The following is a 22,122-nucleotide window of genomic DNA, read 5'->3' on the forward strand; positions in this document are numbered from 1 at the left end:
CATTCAGCATGTCATTATCTCTGATCATAGGTCCAATATCGCCCCGCGCTGTTCCAGCGCTATTTGGAACAGCGCAGGGCTTTTGATCATCTGTTTGTACCTGAGGCAATGGAGACTTGAGTGATTTGCCCAAGATCACAATAACCAACAGTGGGATTTGAACCAGCCACTAGGACCACACCACATATCACATGGTGATGAACTACCACCGAGCACCTAGCCAGGCAAAACAGAATCCAATAAAGACTGGCTCCAACTGAACAAGAAGGAACCAGACAGGCCCAAAATAGTTCAGAAAAATCTATCACTGAACCTGGTGGCCTGCTTTACGCCACATATCAAAAGCCCAAGGACTAAAGAGACTTTTTACAATTATAAAAATAAGTTTGATTTTAAACCCCACCTCCCTTTTATACTTCGAGTTCCGTTAACACCACTGACGTTCTGAGTGGGCATGACTGCATATTGTGAGGTCATCAGGCACTCAAAAAGCTGCCTTGCCATTGGTTAATGCCACATTATCAGCTGACTGTACATTAAAGACCTCGATTGGATTCCTGTATCTTCTCAACCACTTTAGAATTCTACAACACATAAATTCAAAACCTACAAGCTACTTACCAGGATATGCCCGATTCTACCTTTTAATTAAATAAATTAACAGCCAAATAAATCAGTAGCAATAGTAAAATCCTACAGAAATCTGGTTTAGCTTGTCAGAGTTCTTAGAACTGCTTCCCAAAACAAGCCAGCAAGGCAAAGCATTCTGGTCAGCTGAGGTGCTTGTGCTCCTGCAGACACAGAGTAACACATTCAGCTGGAAACCACATCACAGCAAAAACAGGCAAACAAGGCTTACCTTTTCTGGCAACTCGGACGCAGTTCATCCGGGTTTCCTGCAGGAAAGGCACAACAATTTAGAATGCACAGAATAAAACCTGTAAGAAAGTGACCCAGTCTCTGAGAATTCCAATCCTTGTTCACTGTCCCTGCCCCTTTCCCCCCAGTTCAAACTCTGTCTCCCCCTCTTCCCCCAGTTAAAACACTCTCTCCCCTAAAAGAGAAGGAGGCAGGTCATACTCGAAAACATCCATGCTTTCCAGACTGTCTTTGATTTTCTACATTGCTCTTCTGCCTCCTTCATTTGCTGCAGTCTGCTGACATGGAGTATGTGTGGTGGACACGTGAAAGGGGGGGGTGGAGGTGGCATTATGAGGCAACTGTCTAACCTAACCTTCCTGTAGCTTAGCACAGGGAAATCTTTAAATCTAGTTCAGCAGAAGCTCTTTCTGTATCCTAATTGCTTGAGAGAAATCACAGCAGCAGAACAGAAGTCCATTTACTCAGAGAGGAAAATAGCTTGATGTTTAGCTCAGTGTAAAACATAAATTGTTTCCCAGCACTTTTATCCACAGCAGAAAGGATTGAGGCATTGACTCAGATACCTAACGCCCTTCCTAGCAAAAGCATCATACACCAGCCCCACCACAAGCCGACAGAGTGTGAACCCCAAGCTAGGGTTACCATATTTTGTCCCCCCAAAATGACACATGCCCCGCCCCACCACACCCCACCATGCCCCCTTTCACACCCACCCCGCCCCTTTCATGCCCTCGCTCCGCCCCGTCACATTTTTACCTCCCCCGTCACACACCCCGTCACTCTCCCTCCCCGTCACCCCCCTCCCCTTACCTTACTACTGTCCTGGTGGTCTAGTGACCTCTTCGGGGCAGAAAAGAGCCCCCTCTTTCCTGCCTGGAGCGCTGCCCTGCATGCATCCTTCCTGATCTCGGTGCCGATTCAAAATGGCCACCGAGAGTTGAAGTCTCATGAGGTCACTTCAACTCTCAGCGACCATGTTGAATCGGCGCCGAGATCAGGAACAAGAAGTATGCATGCAGGGCAGAGCTCCGGGCAGGAAAGAGGGGGCTGTTTCCTGCCCCGAAGGCGGAAGAGGTCACTAGACTACCAGGGCAGTAGTAAGTAAGGGGAGGGGAGGCTAGCAATCTGCCCGTTTGTCTGGATTTCTGGACAAATGGGTAGACTGGCAAAACCCGCCCGGCTGCCCGGACATGTCCTCAAAAAGAGGACATGTCTGGGTAAATCCGGACATATGGTAACCCTACCCCAAACTAACTGAGGTAGCCCTGCAGATGTGGTTATAAAAATCCATGTTTGATATGGAGCTTCCACAGGACAGCCCTGCCAATGGGTATCCTTAATCATGTTGCCTTATACGATATCTGTGCAGAAAGCAGCTTATTACCACTACTGAGAAAAATAGGGCATGCTTCATTGACGGTTTGTCATGCTAGCAGAAGAACTCATTCCAAAGACCCCTGAGGAAGGTTTTCCAGCCGAAACAAGGCCCGTGTTGGGTCTTTTCTTTGGGTCAGATTTACCACTGGCAAATAAACTTTTGGACACTTTTTACTCGTGGTTTGCCTTGGTTACTTGGTACAGACCCCACTGCCACCTTTGCTGAATGTACATTTTCTGCAATAGATACGGGCAACAGTTATATTCCTACCTTATTAGTCCGCTTTAAAAGATTAATAAATACAAAGAAAACAAAAATAAAAAGAGTAAGGTAGTATTTATTGGACTAAATACATTTTTGACCAGCTTTCATGCTAGAGGACATGAATTTAGGTTGCAGAGTGAAAACTTAGGAGCAACATCAAAAATGCTTTTCACGGAGAGGGTGGTGGATACCTGGAATACCCTCCTAGTAGATGTGGTGGGGACAGAATAGTCACAGAATTTAAAAAAAAAATGCATGGGATAAATAGAGATGATCCCTTTATAGAAAGATGAATTCAAAACAAAACTTATTTATTTGTTACATTTGTATCCCACATTTTCCCACCTATTTGCAGGCTCAATGTGGCTTACATAGTACCGGAGACGTGTTTGCAAACTCCAGTGAGAACAAATACAAAGTGATGTTGTGGTAAAATGAAGTTCATGTGGCACAGCAACATTAGGGAATCGTAGAGAGGAAGAGTTGTGTTATGTCCATTACGTACTTTAGTTTTGTTGTGTTGCAGGGATCAGGCATTTAAGTTGGATCGGTGGGGTATGCCTTTTCGAACAGGTTAGTTTTTAGTGATTCCCGGAGGTTTAAGCGGTCGTACGTCGATTTCAAGGCTTTTGGCAATGCGTTCCATAGTTGTGTGCTTATGTAGGAGAAGCTTAACTTAAATAGTTGACGTGTTATGATTGGCAGGAGTGGTGCTTTGAGGACAACTCCAGTAGTTGGGCAGTAAGACAAGTGCTGTGTAGAGTCTATGGTCTAGGATCAAGTATTTGCAGTTTATTAAACAGACTGGATGGACCAATGCAGATGTTTATCTGCCATTATTTACTATGTTACGACGAGGGGCATAATCGAACAGGGTGCCCAAGTTTTCATGAGGGCATACTCACAGGACGGCCCCGTAAAGGGGCGGGGCAACCCATATTATCGAAACAAGATGGGCGTCCATCTTCCGTTTCGATAATACGGTCGGGGACATCCAAATCATGAAATTAAGGTCGACCTTTGAGATGGTCGTCCTTAGGTCGTTTTTGAGATGGTCGTCCCCGGTTTTCGGCAATAATGGAAACCGAGGACACCCATCTCAAAAATGACCAAATCCAAACCATTTGGTTGTGGGAGGAGCCAGCATTCACAGTGCACTGGTACCCCCTCACATGCCAGGCCACCAACCGGGCACCCTAGGGGGCACTGCAGTGGACTTCAGAAAAAGGTCCCAGGTGCATAGCTCCCTTACCTTGGGTACTGAGCCCCCCAACCCCCCCCCCCCCCAAAACCCAAACCCACAACTGTACACCACTACCATAGCCCTTAGGGATGAAGGGGGACACCTACATGTGGATACAGTGGGTTTCTGGTGGGTTTTGGAGGGCTCACATTTACCACAAGTGTAACAGGTAGGGGGGGGATGGGCCTGGGTGCGCCTGCCTGAAGTACACTGCACCCACTACAACTGCTCCAGGTACCTGCATACTGCTGTCATGGACCTGAGGCTGGCATAGAGGCTGGCAAAAAAGTATTTTTAAAGATTTTTTTTGAGGGTGGGAGGGGGTTAGTGACCACTGGGGGAGTAAGGGGAGGTGATTCCCTCCGGTGGTCATCTGAAAATATATAATCGGCAAACTAATCAAGCAGATTCACAAGCTTGATGCACATATACCAATATCAACACAAGCTTGCATGTACAATAATGATGAATAAATTTTTACGGGCCTCAGTGTGGGGATCAGACGGTTTAGAATTCTTTACCGTATATCATCACCCAATATCGACGCTGGCCCTTAATTTCTTTTTTAGCACAACCTCATGTTGAAAATAATGTTCATATTTGTTTTCTAATATGTTTTTCTAATTTGTTTTCTAATATGGACATTATTTTCGACATGAAGTTATGCTAAAAAATAATTGATAAGGGCCAGCGACGATATTGGATGATGTTGTACGGTAAAGAATTCTAAACTGTCTGATCCCCACAATGAGGTCCGTAAAAATTCATTCATCATTATTGTAAGTGCAAGCTTGTCTTTTGAAATTCATATTGGTACCCTGGAGAAAAGGAATGTTGGGAGGGGGGGATGATAAGTTACATTTAAATACCTCCAAGATATACTACTCAGAAGAGTCAGGCCTCTTTTAATGGAAAGGAAATTCTGCAATTGAAAGGGGGTAGACTCAGGTGCAATCTAAGAAAATATTTCTTTATGGGAAGAGTGGTAGATTTATTTATTTGCTACATTTATATCCCATATTTTCCCACCTATTTGCAGCCTCAATGTGGCTTACAATATAATACAACTACAAACATATTGATGGAATAGAAAATCAGAGTATATATAACAGATAAGGTGTATAGGAATATTGTGGCAATCATATTAACGGAGAAGAATTTTAGAAATATTGCTATTAAAGTGCATACGAGAATTATGTTGAGTAAGAAGTGGAAGAATGGGTAACAACATAACATAATGATATCAGGACATGGTGTAATTATCAGTAATTAGGATGTAAAAAAATTGGCAAATTAAAAGAGTTCCAGTGTAACGTTTCTGGTGTAGTTATGACATCATTGATGAGGTTGGCTCTTAGGCACTGGTGGAATGAGGCATTATGACATCACAATATCAGAAGTGAGCCGAGTATAGGGCAATAAGTCATTGTGACATCACTGATGAGGTTGCTCAGGCCCTGGTGGAATGAGGCATTATGACATCACAATATCAGAAGTGAGCCGAGTATAGGGCAATCAAGTCATTGTGACATCACTGATGAGGTTGCTCAGGCCCTGGTGGAATGAGGCATTATGACATCACAATATCAGCTCTGGTTACCAGAGACCGAAACTGCACAGTAAGGGGGGAAGTGATTGACGTGTGCTGCTGTTAAGATGTGCTAGGTTACCACTAACTCGTGCAATTATAGCACAGGTCCCATTTTGTGCAACGAGACCTAGTTACTAATAACTGGGATTAACAAATAACGCATCTTAATGGTAGCCCATATTGATAACTAGATGTATGGAACAGCCTCCAAGTGGGGGTGGTGGAGACAGTGACAGGATGTGAATTCACCAAAGCATAAGACAAGCACAGAGGAACTCTAAAAGGCAGGAAAGGGTAGAGATTTGTAGTTGGTATAGATGGGCAGATATAGAAGGGACAGTCTTTATCTACCATCATTTCCTATCTATACAATACTGTCTTGTATCAGCTCTTGAGTCTGCCAGTGGCAGATAAATGGTCACTTTTCCCTATATTTGTTTTTGAGCTTCATTGAGGTTTTCGTGGTCTTCAGTTGTTTTTTTTAGGATTACTAATAAAGTTTAAATCCTAGAGCTATTTGCTGGTACGAATGGAAGTCAGAGACAATAGAGTCAAGTGATTGATCGTCTAATATAGGCTAGGATTTGAACTAGCTGGAGCCATAATAACATAATGAATAGCTGATGCCTCCTTGTCACTTTCTTTTTAATTTGAGAAGTTTTTTGAAATGCTTAAGAATTTGAGGGGCCCTTTTACAAAGGTGCCTAAGGGCCTAAGTGCGTGCAGCGTGCGCCTGGTAGAAATTCCAAGTTCAGCGCCCAACGAAAACCTGCGATAGAAAATAATTTTCTATTTTCTACTGTGGGGGGTATTCCCAGCGGGACAGTTGGCGAGCACTGGACGGTTACTGCACAGGTAACACGTGAGTCCTTACTGCTAAGTCAACGGGTTGTGTCAAGGGCTCAGGTCGTAAATAGACGCGTGCTGGTTTTAATTTTGCCACACATCCATTTACCGGCACAAACAACCCCTCCCCTTTTTTCCCCCAGACGTGGTGGAGAAATAGTCCAGCGCACATCCAATACACGCATCGACACTACCGTGGGCCACATTTTGGCGCACCTTTGTAAAAGGGCGCCTGAACAGTCTGTATTATCACGTTGTCATTATTTCCTTTTGCGCTTTCTGATTATTTTCTATCTGGCTGATATTCAGCTGCAAGTGGACAGCGTTTCTTTGTCCGCTACCAGAGCTAAAACTGGAAATTCAATGCCAGGCCCTGTGCGGACTTCGGCATGAAATTTCCAGTTATTTAAAAAGCTAGCTAGCGAAATGTCCGGTTAAGTCAATATTCAGATTTAACCAGCCATAGGGTAGCACATAAGGTTAGGCCAGCTATTTATGTGGTCCTACTTATGCGCTCAACAAAGCTGGCTAGCTCTGAATATTGAGAGTTAACCGGATTTCGCCTCTGAAACACCCCCAACCTAGCCGGCTTACACTTCGGCGTTAACCGGTCACTTGCAGTGCCACTAACCGGTTAAGTGCCGCCGAAAATGACAGGATAGCTGCTTACAAGCGAGTTCACTGGTTAACTCTCTTTGAATATTGGCTGGTCAGTTTCTATGTTCAAGTCTGCAGCCAATAATACCAAGGTTGATATACAAAAGACTTAAGTTTGCCAGTCAGACAGACAAGTCTTTGGTTGTACTTTAGCCAGAAAAGGTTGGTTGGGTGGCACGGTGTCTTAAAATTATATGGACAGCTTGTATTCAAATAAGTTTATCCAGGTGTATTTAGCAGAAAACTTACACAATTAGTTCTGCAGGGTAAAAAGGTTAATTTCCTGCTCCTTGAATATCAGCTGCATTTTTTGTTGTTATTTGGGTCTGCAAAGTTTTGCTTGCATTTACTGTGATCCTCACACAAGTTAACCGGATGGGTTGTTAACATTTTCCAGAATCCCTCCAGCTACTAATTAGCAAGATGACTGGGGAAGTTCCTTCTAATTACCTCCAGCTTAATTCTGCAATGACAACAACTTCTGAGCCTTTGTAAACACTCTGGCTGAGAAATAAAAAGCAATTATTAACCAGCCCAGAGGGTCTAGACCGATTCTCTGCAATGTCCCTTAGGTTGGCATTAGTAGGCAAAACACATCACATGCAGGACTAGCAAACTATTCTAGAACTTGAACTGTCACATGAATACTGGACTGGATCAACATCTCACTGCTGTGATTTGTAAATGCAGAACTCAAATCGCATGGGAAAACCAGCTATAGGTTAAAAGGGCTGCACTGACTGCCCATGCTGGACCAGGTCAAAGCTTGCACTGATTCTACCTGTGATGTATCTGCCCCGTGAACTGGGAAGAGTGTGTGATGGACCACAGGTTCCAGAGACAAGAGACAATCTTGAGTTGAAAAATATTTATTGGAGCGAGACACGGGGATAAGCCATGATATGCTAAGCTGGGAGCGAGCCCTAGGTTATAGTAACATAGTAGATGACGGCAGAAAAAGACCTGCACGGTCCATCCAGTCTGCCCAACAAGATAACTCATATTTGCTGTTTTTTGTGTATACCCTACTTTGATTTGTACCTGTGCTCTTCAGGGCACAGACCGTGTGCACAGACCTGGAGGACATAATGGGGCAGTTCGGCAAACTGAAGAGTAGCAAATCTCCTGGACCGGATGGGTATTCATCCTAGAGTACTGATAGAACTGAAAAACGAGCTTGCGGAGCTATTGCTAGTGAAATGCAACTTATCCTTAAAATAGAGAGTGGTACCGGAAGATTGGAGGGTGGCCAATGTAACGCCCATTTTTAAAAAAGGCTCCAGGGGAGATCCGGGAAATTATAGACCGGTGAGTCTGACGTCGGTGCCGGGGAAAATGGTAGAGGCTATTATCAAAAACAAAATTACAGAGCACATCCGAGGACATGGATTACTGAGACCAAGTCAGCATGGCTTTTGTATGGGGAAATCTTGCCTGACCAATTTACTTCAATTCTTTGAAGGAGTGAACAAACATGTGGACAAAGGGGAGTCGGTTGATATTGTGTATCTGGATTTTCAAAAGGCGTTTGACAAGGTACCTCATGAAAGGCTACAGAGGGAAATTGGTTGAAGGATAGGAAACAGAGAGTGGGGTTAAATGAGCAGTATTCACAATGGAGAAGGGTAGTTAGTGGGGTTCCTCAGGGGTCCGTGCTAGGACCGCTGCTTTTTAATATATTTATAAATGATTTAGAGATGGGAGTAACTAGCGAGGTAATTAAATTTGCTGATGACACAAAGTTATTCAAAGTCGTTAAATCGCGACAGGATTGTGAAAAATTACAAGAGGACCTTACGAGACTGGGAGACTGGGCGGCTAAATGGCAGATGATGTTTAATGTGAGCAAGTGCAAGGTGATGCATGTGGGAAAAAAGAACCCGAATTATAGCTACGTCATGCAAGGTTCCACGTTAGGAGTTACGGACCAAGAAAGGGATCTGGGTGTCGTCGTCGATAACACACTGAAACCTTCTGCTCAGTGTGCTGCTGCGGCAAAGAAAGCGAATAGAATGTTGGGTATTATCAGGAAAGGTATGGAAAACAGGTGTGAGGATGTTATAATGCCGTTGTATCGCTCCATGGTGCGACCGCACCTTGAGTATTGTGTTCAATTCTGGTCGCCGCATCTCAAGAAAGATATAGTAGAATTGGAAAAGGTGCAGCGAAGGGCGACTAAAATGATAGCGGGGATGGGACGACTTCCCTATGAAGAAAGACTAAGGAGGCTAGGGCTATACAGCTTGGCGAAGAGACGGCTGAGGGGAGACATGATAGAGGTATATAAAATAATGAGTGGAGTGGAACAGGTGGATGTGAAGCATCTGTTCACGCTTTCCAAAAATACTAGGACTAGGGGGCATGCGATGAAACTACAGTGTAGTAAATTTAAAACAAATCGGAGAAAATTTGTCTTCACCCAACGTGTAATTAAACTCTGGAATTCGTTGCCGGAGAAAGTGGTGAAGGCGATTAGCTTAGCAGAGTTTAAAAAGGGGTTGGACGGTTTCCTAAAGGACAAGTCCATAAACCGCTACTAAACGGACTTGGAAAACTCCAAAATTCCAGGAATAACATGTATAGAATGTTTGTACGTTTGGGAAGCTTGCCAGGTGCCCTTGGCCTGGATTGGCCGCTGTCGTGGACAGGATGCTGGGCTCGATGGACCCTTGGTCTTTTCCCAGTATGGCATTACTTATGTACGTATAAGTCTGCCCAGCACTATCCCCGCCTCCCAACCACCTGCCCCTCCTCCCAACCACCGGCTCTGGCACAGACCGTATAAGTCTGCCCAGCACTATCCTCACCTCCCAACCACCAGCCCTGCCTCCCAACCACCAGCTCTGGCACAGACCGTACAAGTCTGTCCAGCACTATCCCCGCCTCCCAACCACCAGCCCCGCCTCCCGATCTTGACTAAGCTCCTGAGGATCCATTCCTTCGGCACAGGATTCCTTTATGCTTATCCCACGCATGTTTGAATTCCGTTACCGTTTTCATTTCCACCACCTCCCGCGGGACGGCATGCTAAGAGTATCTGTAAGTAGTTCCATGATAGAAAATGGATACAAGATTCTGTATCGCTGGTATTATACACCTGATCGAATAGCTAAAATGTTTAAACAAACTTCGAGCTACTGTTGGAGGGGATGCCAGATGGTGGGAGACATGTTTCATATCTGGTGGTCCTGTCCAAAAATAAAAACATATTGGAAGGAATTGCTTGGACAGCTCAGCCAACTACTGGGAAGGGAATACCCAGCCAGTGCTGACCATCGTCTACTGAATTTTCGACCCCCGGGACTCTCAACAACTTTACATGGCTTGGCTACCACCTTTCTGATAGCGGGCAAGATAACACTGGCCTCAGCATGGAAGAGCCCACATGCGCCACCAGTAATAAAGGTGGTTCATAAAATGGACTATCTGTACCAGCGATACGGAATGGTCAAATAGCCCAATTATTTAAACTCTGGGACAAATACAGAGAGTGGAGAGCCCAGTCAGGGATTGACCTGAAAGCTCCATGGTTGGTGGTCCCATTGCTATGGATACAGACTGTACAGAACTTTCCCCACATGAAGGATAACTGAATCTGAACTACTTAGGGTCATGTAATTCTTGTTTTGAGCAACATGGGAGGGGGAGGGTATAGGGGAGGGAAGGGAGGGTCACAGCTGATGATGTTATATGTTTAAGTTTATATTATGCTTTACTGATGTTAATATACAAAAAAATTTTCTCAACAAAAATATTGGAAAAAAAAAAAAGAAAAAATTTTATTGATAAAAGACTTGACACAATGCTGTGTTTCGGCCACAAGGCCTGCTTCAGGAGTCAACTTCAGAATTCCAGATGTGAAGTACTTTCAGGTCGATCGGGTAAAGTTGTCTTGAAAAAGACCTTTGGTGGTAAATGATGCATGTCTTCAGGTCTAGTTATAAACTTCATTTATAATTAGACCCGAAGGCACGCATCGTTTACCACTAAAGGTATAAGTTCCAGCTTATATCTCTATCATATAATCTCTACCCTCCCCTTCCGTTCATATAAAACATTTGACCTATAACAACAGACCAATTGCATTTAACTTACTGAATAAGCTGTAATTCTGAAGCTCTCTCTTACTATTTGGAGCTTCTGTATTTATTTTGTTACAGCATTCTTATTGATGAACAAACAGAACTGATCATTAACCTATTCAATAGTCAGTAATTTGAAAGCAAAAACAACCTATTATCAGCAAAGCCATATTCTCGTCATCAAGGTTATAGAACAACTCCTCATACAACTCTTCCCTCCTCCCTCCACCCGAACCGCCCACCCCCCCTCCCCACCACCTACCTTCTTCCCTACCTGTATTCGAAAACTTGAAGTTCATTTATTTTAAAATCCAGACTCCCTGAAGCAGGCCTTGCGGCCGAAACACAGCATTGTGTCGAGTCTTATCAATAACATTTTTTCAACTCAAGATTGTCTATCTTGTCTCTGGAACCTATGATCCATCACCCACTTTTTCCTGTTGCCTGTGTATCTTCATGGTCTAGTGTCGCAGTTGGGGCAGGAGCGATCTCCCCGTCACTCCTGCTCACGCTGTCTCTGCCATCAAAATGGCTGCCGTGACCTCAAGCAGCAGTCTCGTGAAACTTCCCCTGGAGGTTGCAGCAGTCATTTTGAGATTGGAGCCGGCATGGGTAGGAGCAACTGGGGATCGCTTCTGTCTTGACTATGCCACTAGACCTCCAGGGACTGAAATGTAGGCCCAGGGGGACTACGGATATGTTAAGGGGGAGGGAGTAAGAGCTGCTCCTGTTCGGTGGGAGTGAGTGAGTGGAGTCTGCTCCTGTTTTGGGACAGTGGGGAGTGCTATGGGGTCACAGAATTCAGCCCAAAAAAGCACCATCATTTTTGTCCAAAACCAAAACCTGGCCGAATACTGATCTGGGGTCAGTTTTGGTGCCAAAACCAAAGCTGAAATTCTGTTGTCCTATACACTACGGGGAGAATTCAATGGCACCTAAAGCTAGGCGCCAGGAAGCATAGCCGCCGAGAGGGGGGGGCAGGGGAGACAAAATTCCCCTGGCCTGGGCCTCCAAGGGGGGCCCGGTGCCACAGTCCCACCCGCCCTCCATCATCCACCGTCTGCCACCGGGCGGGGCCCCCCTGCATTGAAATCACAGCACCTCTCACCTCCGTGTGAAAGCGCTGCAGGCAGCAGATCGCCTCCCTTCGGCCCTCCTTCCCTCCCTGTGTCCCGCCCTCATTTGACGTAACTTCCGCGAGGGTGGGACACAAGGAGGGAAGGAGGGCCGAAGGGAGGCGATCTGCTGCCTGCAGCGCTTTCACACGGAGGTGAGAGGCACTATGATTTCAATGCAGGGGGCCCGGCCTGGTGGCGGACGGAAGGGGGCGGAGGGGGGAGCGGGGCCCGGCCCAGTCTCTCAGCGGCCCTGCCAGGAAGATCTGTGCTAAACTAGCATTCTGCAAAAGGCGTTCTGCGCAGAGCGTCCTTTGCAAACTAGTAGCTTACTGAGAATCTTATGACTTTGGGCACTAGATTTATGCCTGCTAAAACCTGGCGTAATGCTGGCATCCAACTTAGGTGTGGAAATGACATTCTATAACATTGCGCCTAAATGCTGGGAACCCCCTGACCTGCCTATACCCCTCCCATGGCCACACCCCCTTTGCAGTTATAGAACAAGAGATGTTAGGTGTTCAGTTTACAGAATAGAGAATAGGTGAGTTACACGTGCAACTGTTAATTAATGCCAATTAGTGCTTGGTGAGGCCAATTACTGGTACTTATTTCCAATTATTTGTTATGTAACTGACCCTATTCTATAACTGGGCAACTAACTTTAGGCACCATTTTTGAAATTTGGGGGTACACGTGTAAAGGTGTGCCTTGGCCACACTCCACCCTAATTCTGCCTATGTAGACACCCACCCTTTCACCAGAAGACTTCACACTATCACGAATAAGAACATAGCCATACTGGGTCAGACCACTGGTCCATCTACCCCGGAATCCTGTTTCCAACAGTGGCCAATCCAGGTCACAAGTACCTGCCAGAACCCCAAAGAGCAGCAAGATTCCAGAACCCCTGAGTAGCAGCAAGATTCCAGAACCCCACAATAGAAAGATTCCAGAACCCCAAAGAGCAGCAAGGTTCCAGAACCCCCACGTAGCACAAGATTCCAGAACCCCTGAGTAGCAAGATTCCATGCTCCAATACATGCATAGTTACAGAACAGTGCTTGTGGCATATTGGCATTTACATGCTTGTGTGTAATCACATACATATATATGCCATTATTCTTATCGACTGTGCATGAAACTGGTGTGTAATTGTGAGCACCTTCTTTAGAGAATTACCCTTTAAGTGCTGCTATTATGCAAATACTTACCCCCTTCAGGTTACTCAGGGCCTGGAAATAAATCAGATAAGCCTTCTTGGGCTCCAGAAGTGGGTTCCAATAGCCGTGGTATGTCTGATTATCGCCTACTGTGAATGGCATGGCTTCAGGGAGGCTGCTAGGAGGAAGCTCAGCACTGAAGTAATGAACAGAGCCCCGGGACATGGCATCATCATAGGTCAAGGGCACCGGGAAACACTCCTGACTCCCCAGCTCCCTCTTGATCTTCTTGGGTTTATCTTCTTCCACGATCACTTGGTAAGTACTGCATAAATACAAAGGAAGGGGGTATGAGCTGGACATTACGTGTCTAAAATCAGGACTTGTGTCTTACATCCAAACAGGATCTCAAAATCATTTCTATTCCCATGATGTTTATGTCACATACATGGTGTTACATAGGGCAGTGATTCTCAACCCAGTCCTTGGGGACTGCCTGGCCAGTTAGGTTTTCAGGCTATCCCAAATGAATATGCATGAGTTAGATTTGCATGTACTGCCTTCATTATATGAAGATCTCTCTCATGGTTATTCATTATGGATATCCTGAAACTCCACTGGCTAGTGGTTCCCAAGAACAGGTATGAGAACCACTGCTGTAGGGATGTAGGCAACCAACTCATCTTTGAGAGTAGAAGATCCAACTGCACATTGCCAATACTTTGATCAAGGGTTCTCAGCCCTAGTCCTGGAGGGTTGCAAGTAGGTCAGATTTTAAGGACAACCAAACTATGGGCCCTGTTTACTAAGCCGCGTTAGCGTTTATAATGTGCAGATGGGAGGTTTTCTCGCCCAATTGGGCGGGTTTCCGCAACCGGTTGCAGGAAATTTTTGACAGCTGCGGGCTGCGGGAAATTGGGCAGCTTTTTCACGGCCGCGTTGCGGGTTTGGGCGCTTTTCCGGCGGGGCTTCTATTGGTCCAATTTGGTCCAATAGAAGCCCCATGGAGGCAGGGTTAAAGTCAGAGGCGGTGTTGACGTCAGAGGTGGGGCTAATGACATCAGAGGCGGGGTCGGAGGTGGGATTGACATCGGAGGCGGTGTTGATGATGTCGGGGACGGGGTTTGACTTTGTGCGGTTTGGGGCTGGTTTTGGGAGGGGAAAATTTTTTCAATCTGGCAACCCTGCCTACAATTAGTGAGTGCACTAACCGTGTAGGCGCCTATAGGGATGTAGGCACGTACACTGTTAACGTTCATGCATGGTTAACGGGTGTTAAAAACGCAAACACGCCTATAACGCGGCTTATTAAACAGGGTCCTATATCAATAAGTCCTAATATTTCTCCTATGTACATAAATACATCCGATGACTTGTCAGCATGGATATCCTTAAAGCCAGACCTGTTTCAGAGAATGCCCAATTGATACTACCTGAGTGCAACATGCAAAGAAAGCCGAGAGGGTAATTTTACAGCAGGTTGTCTAAGCGTGACAGCCGCACAGTTGCCTATTTCAAGTCCATTTTCTAAAGATTCATAGGCGCTTGTGTCTCCTTGCAAAATACTAAGGCAAACAAGCAGAAACTGCACCTAGACTGAAGCTTTGGACATTTACACCCGCTCAGGAACAGGTATTAATTCTCGTGCATGCACCTAGCTTTTATAAAATATAGCCCCACTCTGCCCAAAACACACCCAGTTGTAGCTTTCGAGCAATCAAGTTATTTTAGAAAACGTTTTACATGGGAAAGCGTCTTGTATACCGTACACAGGTTGGCTCCTTCTTATTAGATTGGGCTCAGACTGTAAACAGAAATGGAGGTCTTCAAGATACTTTAAGTCTTTATTTTCCCAACTCAACCAAGTTCAAATATGTCTTTTTTTTCCCGCTGGTTTATTATATCCGGCATCAGCTATTTGGAAATTAATCCCACAAGATGTTAAAGGAACTTGCAATTTCCTAAAAATTTAGGGGATTATTGAACATTTTAATAAGTTTTTAACATTAATGCTGAGTTGTTCTAGTTGATTATATACTCATGACTTTTTACAATTTTATGTAATTCACTGGATATGCCTGTTTAATCTTACTATAATTGGCATTAAACCTCTACTGGCTATCGAAGAATATAAGCAATTATGTAATGTAACCTAAAATGGGCTTTTCTAAAATCGCCTGCTTGTACACACGCCAACAATGCGCGTTGTCCAAATTTTAAAGAATACCCACATGCATGCATATACACACATTTCTGCCTGCCATGGAGCTGGTCTAAATCAGTGTGTCTGAATTTGCACACTATTGGGGTCTTCTATTTTATAAAGGCGCCCAACCTGCCTTTATAAAATAAGTACCAAGCAGGTGCCCCGTGTAAAATTACCCCTTAAACCTTTAAAATTCTTGACGAGAGGAAAGGGACACCCATCGGGTCAGTGATAACAGACTCTCTCGGTATGCCAGTTTGCATCGAGTCTTACAGCTCTTCGCTTTTTCCTTCCCACACATGTTTTTTTCATTCTTTTCGAAATAAAAAGCTAGAAGGCTGTGAAAACTTACTGAGCTAGACCATAGCACCTAAAATTTAATAGCGCAAGGGGAGCTAGGGAGGACACAGCCAGTCTCGTTGCTTCAACCTGCTTATCTTCATTGCGGTACCATAAAAAAAATAAACTAAAAGACTTACAGAAGCCAATGCAGTTCTGTTAAGAGATTTAGGAAGTCGTTTCCTAACCGCACCTGATAATTAATGTATGTTATCCACCACAAGGCTCACAGGAATAAAACAGACCCCTCAGCAGAAATGGATATTAATGGCTTTCATACACACTGTTAGTAAATGCACCCCTACCCCCCCCCCCCCCCCCCCCATAATTTAGCTACATGATTATTCTGAGGTGAGAAAGGAACAAAGTTTGAAATCATGTTAATTTCTCCTTTTCTTTCAGCACAGAAATGCAAATCCATTGCAAAGTGAGGCAACAGGAAGAGAAACTGTCAATCCTAAAATGGTACCTAATGAACATGGTCTAGGTCTTTGCATCTATCCACTAAAGCTATCACTCACTCACATTTATTAACCTTCAAAAACAAAACGGAATTAAACAGAGAACACTCCTGCTTTTTTTTCCTTCTTCCTGACAGCGTCCCTTGTGGAAGTTAGCGGAAAACCATCCACTCGTTTCTTTGAGAAATATTAAATGTCACTTAAACAGAAAAAAAAGCTGCAATATGTTTTTTTTATGTCTGATCACCGTGCTATCTCTTGGAAATAAATATAAAATTGAAATTTATTAACATGACCTCTGCTCCTCACCCCTGTCTGCCATTCCCACACCAACCCTAACCCTTAAGTACAGGATCAGTACCGAAGAAGTGCTGGGTATGGATCGGCTAACTAGTTTGACCAACAAAATCGAACCAGGCACAGGTAAGCCTGGTTTAGGGGTCCTTTTAACTAAGCTGTGTTCACCGCAGCAAAAAAAGGATTACAGCAGGGCAAGCTCAGGTGTCTCAGGGAAATTCTTGCACATGCTATCCACATACTAAAAGACAGGGGCGTAGCCAGACTTCGGAGGGAGGGGGGTCCAGAGCCCGAGGTGAGGAGGCACACTTTAGCCCCCCCCCCCCCCCGCCACCACTGCCTTTGACCCCCCCTGGTGCCAACCCTTTCGACCCCCCCCCTTCCCGCCGCTACCAACCCTCCCCCAACCCCCGCCAGCCGAAGCCCTCTTCTCCGGCAGAGCCACTTTGCTGATCTGCAAGGACGTCAGACTCACAGAAACAGAAGCCTTGCAAATCAGCAACGCGGCCGCGCTGAAGAGAACTTTGGCTACCGGAAGTTGGGGACCCCCCGCCAGCAAAGGTACCCAACGGCGGCAGCGGGGGAGGGTTGGCAGCGGGAGGGGGGTCAAAGGGGTTGGGGCGGGGGGCCAGGGCCAAATCTATGGGGGCCCATGCCCCCGTGGCCCCACGTAGCTACGCCCCTGCTAAAAAATAAAATTTATTTTTAGAACAGGGACGGAAAGTGGGCATGCTCTACAGTTATTGGTTAGCACAGCCCTTGCCGCCCTCATAATGCCTGGCAGTAGGGGCTTGAGTGCTAATGGGAAAATTAGCATGTGGCCATTAATGGGGAAAACAGACAAATCAGCCACTTTGCCCCGGTGGTAAAAATGGCCTCAGCGTGAGGGAATGACCTGCATAAAGGACCCCTTGCAAAATCACACGCACGGGATTTTGTCTGCAGGTACGAGATTTTTGAAGATCCACTCTGAATTTTTACAATGACCCTCTCTACCAACTCTTTATTGTCTGTCTATGTCCCTCCTCGTGTCTAGCTTGCCCCTCTCTCTCTTTCCTTCCTCCCCAATCCTGCATTGGCATCTCCCACCCCAGGTTCTTCTCTACTGCTCCCCCCCCCCCCCCCCCCGCAGTCCTGCATTTCTCCCTCCCTTCCTCAATGGGTCCAGAGTCTTTCCCCCTCCTCCCCCAGCCTTGCGCCCAACTGCAATATACCTGAAATTGCTGCTGCCTGCCACTGCCAGAACCTCCATTTGACCTCCGGGTCCACCCAGCAATCAAAGCACTTCATGCCCTGTGCTCCTATCTCCCAAAAGCCCTCCCTGGTCCCGCCCCCTCACAACAGGAAGTTTGTACCAGTGGGGGCAAGTCCAGAGAGGGCCTTCGGGAGATGCGAGCACCCTGCAAAGGTTGGCGTCCCCCTGCCATGCTTACTGTGCTTACCGTGTTGTGCCAGCCCTGCCAAAATCGGTTTGCAAACCTGCCATCCAAAACTTTGAACATTCCTATAGAGGAGAAGAGCGGAGTTTCCAGCTTGCGTGCACACAAATTGGGTGGCGGAGCAGTTGGGGGGAAGAGGGGGTGGTGGTTGGGAGGCGAGGATAGGGGAGGGCAGACTTATACGGTCTGTACCAGAGCCGGTGATGGGAGGCGGGACTGGTGGTTGGGAGGCGGGAAATACTGCTGGGCAGACTTATACGGTCTGTGCCCTGAAAAGGACAGGTACAAATTCAAGGTAAGGTATACACATATGAGTTTGTCTTGGGTAGACTGGATGGACCATGCAGGTCTTTTTCTGCCGTCATCTACTATGTTACACAGTCTTTCCCAAATCTTTTATCCTGTTTTAACTAGCAAATTATGGCATTGGCTTCTGCGGACCAACTCATTGCTTCTTCCCACTGCTCATCACACATAAGCAGAGGAAAGAAGTACAAGAAAGGCCGCCCACTTGAGGCACCATCCTGATATCTAACACATGGAAAACATACATGGCATGGAGGAGTGGCCTAGTGGTTAGAGCACCGGTCTTGCAATCCAGAGACGGCCAGTTCAAACCCCACTGCTGTTCTGTGTGATCTTGGGCAAGTCACTTTACCCTCCATTGCTTCAGGTACAAAATTAGATTGTGAGCCCTCCTGGGACAGAGAAATATCCGGAGTACATGAGATTCCACATGGAATGTTGCTACTATAGGAGATTCTACATGGAATGTTAATGTTGCTATTCCACTAGTAACATTCCATGTAGAAGCCTGCCCTTGCAGACCAGCAACGCGGCCGCGCAGGCTTCTGTTTCTGTGAGTCTGACGTCCTGTGCAGGACATCAGACTCACAGAAACAGAAGCCCGCGCGGCCGCATTGCTGATCTGCAAGGGCAGGCTTCTATATGGAATGTTACTAGTGGAGGAGTAGCCTAATGGTTAGTGCAGTGGAACATGGAATGTTGCTACCATTTGAGATTCTACACGGAATGTTGCTATAGTGGAGGAGTGGCCTAGTGGTTTGAGCACCAGTATTGCAATCCAGAGGTGGCCGGTTGAAATCCCACTGCTGCTCCTTGTAATCTTGGGCAAGTCACATAACCCATAACCCTCCATTGCCTCAGGTACAAACTTAGATTGTGAGCCCTCCTGAGACAGACAAATATCCAGAGTACCTGAATGTAACTCACCTTGAGCTACTACTGAAAAAGGTGTGAGCAAAATCCAAATAAATACAGCCTGAACCCTCCAAAGACCATTGTTTTAATAACTCCTAATAATCATGACTGATATTCTGACTGCAGTAAAAAAAAAAAAAAGACACAGCCTACCCAAGCTTTGCCCTATCACCTTCTCCCCATTGTCCCCTCCCCATAGGATCCAATATGTCTGGGGAGAAAGGAGGGCAAGAGGATGCTCGTTTTCCAATGAGTCAAAGATATGTGATGTCCATAAAACAAACTCAAATGCACATCTGGCTGTGATGAAAGCAAATCCTTAACTGTTAATCACAGACTGTGCCTAAAACACCCTTTCATTACTGCCAGTGCCCCAGGGCTGGTACATACAGAGTTTGTGCCATTGGGTTTTATATAGGCCTGCATTCTTTCCTCTGTAATTACAACTGGATGTATTTTGCAAATACATTAAGGAGACAGTACAGATCAGAGGATTAGGGACTTATTTGTTTATTTGGATTTGTTCACAACATTTTCAGTAGTAGCTCAAGGTGAGTTACATTCGGGTAACACTTGGTATTTCCCTGTCCCTTGAGGGTTCACAATCTAAGTTTGTACCTGAGGCAACGGAGAGTTAAGTGTAGGTTTACCATACGTCCGTTTTTACCTGGACATGTCCTCTTTTTGAGGACACAGCCGGGCGGGTTTTGTCAGTCTGCCCGTTTGTCCGGATTTGTGGACAAACGGGCAGGCTGGCAGGCCTAGGGGTGTCCTATCCTCAACTCCCATTAACTTTGTCCTGCCCTGGTGGTCTAGTGACCTCTTCAGGGCAGGTAACAGCCTTTTCTGCCCGGAGCAGCTGCAGACTGTTTCTTGCTGCCTCCGGTCCCGGCGCCGATTCAAAATGGCCACCGACAGTTCAAGTGGTGGCTTCGCGAGACTTCCGCGGAAGTCTTGCAAAGTCACTCTCAGAAGCCATTTTGAATCGGCGCAGGTATGGGAGGCAGCAAGACACTCTTAGCTGCTCCGGGCAGGAAAGGCTCTTTCCTGCCCCGAAGAGGTCACTAGACCACCAGGGCACTACAGTAGGGTAAGGAGAGGGGAGCAGAGGAGAGGACAGGACACCCTTGGGGGGTGTGACGGGGGGCGGGGGTGTGTGAAAGGGGCAGGGTGGTAGATGACAGGGAGCAGGGCAGGGAGGGCAGGACATGTGTCATCTTTTCCGGAGGAGCAAATATGGTAACCCTAGTTAAGTGACTTGCCCAAGATCAGAGGAGCAGCAGTGGGATTTGAACCAGGCACTTCTGGATGTCAAGCCCAGAGCTCTAACCACTAGGCCACTCGCTTTCTTCTAATTACAAAACCAGCAAAATTAACTGGCATGTGCCATCAGAAGTGGCGACAACTGGGTCAAAATCAAAGCGATTTAACTTGCCAGAAACAGTCCTGTCTCTTCTTTTCCAGCAGATTTCTGGACTGACTGTGAAACCATCCTGAAGTGCAGCATGTCCTCAGTATAACACAAGTCACCCCGCAGGCTGTACTTGCAGCCAAATGGTTAAGATGAATGGCTAAAAATTCACTGGGATCTCCCTGTACAGGTTCCAATCCTGCTGACTATTCTCCATTTCAGCTAACATTTTCTGTTTATTTGATCTCCTTTTCTGCAAATCTGGGTTGGACAGCTGTAGCATACATAAAGCCATACCCCTGTATAATCATCCTACTAGTTAAAAAAAAACCAAAACAAAACAAAACTACTACTACTACTACTATTTAGCATTTCTATAGCGCTACAAGGCGTACGCAGCGCTGCACAAACATAGAAGAAAGACAGTCCCTGCTCAAAGAGCTTACAATCTAATAACAAAAAACCAGTGGGACGGATATTTAGCCACCAGCATTAAACCTGGAAATCACCGCACTGAGGGGGGTCTCTCACAAAGCGTCAGTAAGCCCAACGCGGGTTAGCAAACACTAAATCGGGACTACTGCCGGCTCAATGCAGCTGCTGGCGGCAGGGGCGTAGCTACGTGGGGCCACGGGGGCATGGGCCCCCGTAGATTTGGCCCTGGCCCCCCTGCCACCAACCCCTTCGACACCCCTCCCGCTGCCAACCCTCCCCCGCCACCATTGCCGTCGGGTACCTTTGCTGGCAGGGGTCCCCAACCCCCGCCAGCCGAAGTCCTCTTCTCCGGCGGCGCCATGTTGCTGATCTGTAAGGCTTCTGTTTCTGTGAGTCTGACGTCCTGCACAGAAACAAAAGCCTTGCAGATCAGGAGCACGGCCGCGCCGGGGAAGAAGACTTCGGCTGGCAGGGGTTGGGGACGTCGGGGGGGGGGGGGGGGGGCTAAAATGTCCTCCCTCACCTTGGGCTCTGGACCCCCCTCCCGCCGAAGTCTGGCTACGCCCCTGGCTGGCAGTAGTTCCGCCCCGAGTGCGCGCCATTTCCGTGGCTTGCGCAGCGGTAACCCAGCAGTAATTGTTCACCACTGCCCGGTTACCGCCAGGTTACCGTGGGAGCCCTTATCACCACCTGAATGGGTAGCAGTAAGGGCTTCCTGCTGCATGGCCATGCGGTAAGAGTTCTGTTACTGCACAGCCATGTTTGTCTGGGGGCTTTTTACCCGCTGTGGTAAAAATGGCCCTGGCGCACAGGTAAAGTGCCCTTTTCCCCACAGCTTGGTAAAAGGACCCCTGAATTTCCAGGTTTATGGAGCCTGCTAATGCTTAACCGGCTATGTAATATCGCATAAAGTAAGACTGATATTTATGTGGTTAACCTGGCCGGTTAAGTGCTGAATACTGGCACTTAACTGGCCCGACTCTGCCCCTGCAACCCTCCCACCCCCAAATAGCCGGTTTCAACTTCCTGTTATTTTCAGAAGCACGCACTAACCAGTTAGATGCTGCTAAAAATTAGTGGTTAGCTCTGAAC

The 22,122-nt window shown here is 46.5% G+C and overlaps 1 protein-coding gene and 1 long non-coding RNA gene across 3 annotated transcripts in view; one reads left to right on the plus strand and one right to left on the minus strand.

The window, feature by feature from the left end:
• The window catches only part of PTPRU (protein tyrosine phosphatase receptor type U), a 559,392-nt gene that overhangs the window by 151,719 nt on the left and 385,551 nt on the right, over window positions 1–22,122 (minus strand). For both annotated transcript variants that reach the window (XM_030217348.1, XM_030217349.1), the window contains exons 12-13: window positions 13,273–13,546; window positions 860–896 (exon numbers count right to left, since the gene is read on the minus strand). In XM_030217348.1, the coding sequence (XP_030073208.1) occupies window positions 860–896; window positions 13,273–13,546 (311 nt within the window). The remainder of the gene's footprint in view (window positions 1–859; window positions 897–13,272; window positions 13,547–22,122) is intronic.
• LOC115479449 lies at window positions 1,518–5,512 on the plus strand. Its single transcript, XR_003943697.1, has 3 exons — window positions 1,518–1,532; window positions 2,154–2,155; window positions 5,433–5,512. It is a non-coding gene; the product is annotated as an uncharacterized LOC115479449 (long non-coding RNA).

The sequence above is a fragment of the Microcaecilia unicolor genome, chromosome 11, assembly GCF_901765095.1.
Source record: "Microcaecilia unicolor chromosome 11, aMicUni1.1, whole genome shotgun sequence".
In the NCBI taxonomy this organism is placed as follows: Eukaryota; Metazoa; Chordata; class Amphibia; order Gymnophiona; family Siphonopidae; genus Microcaecilia; species Microcaecilia unicolor.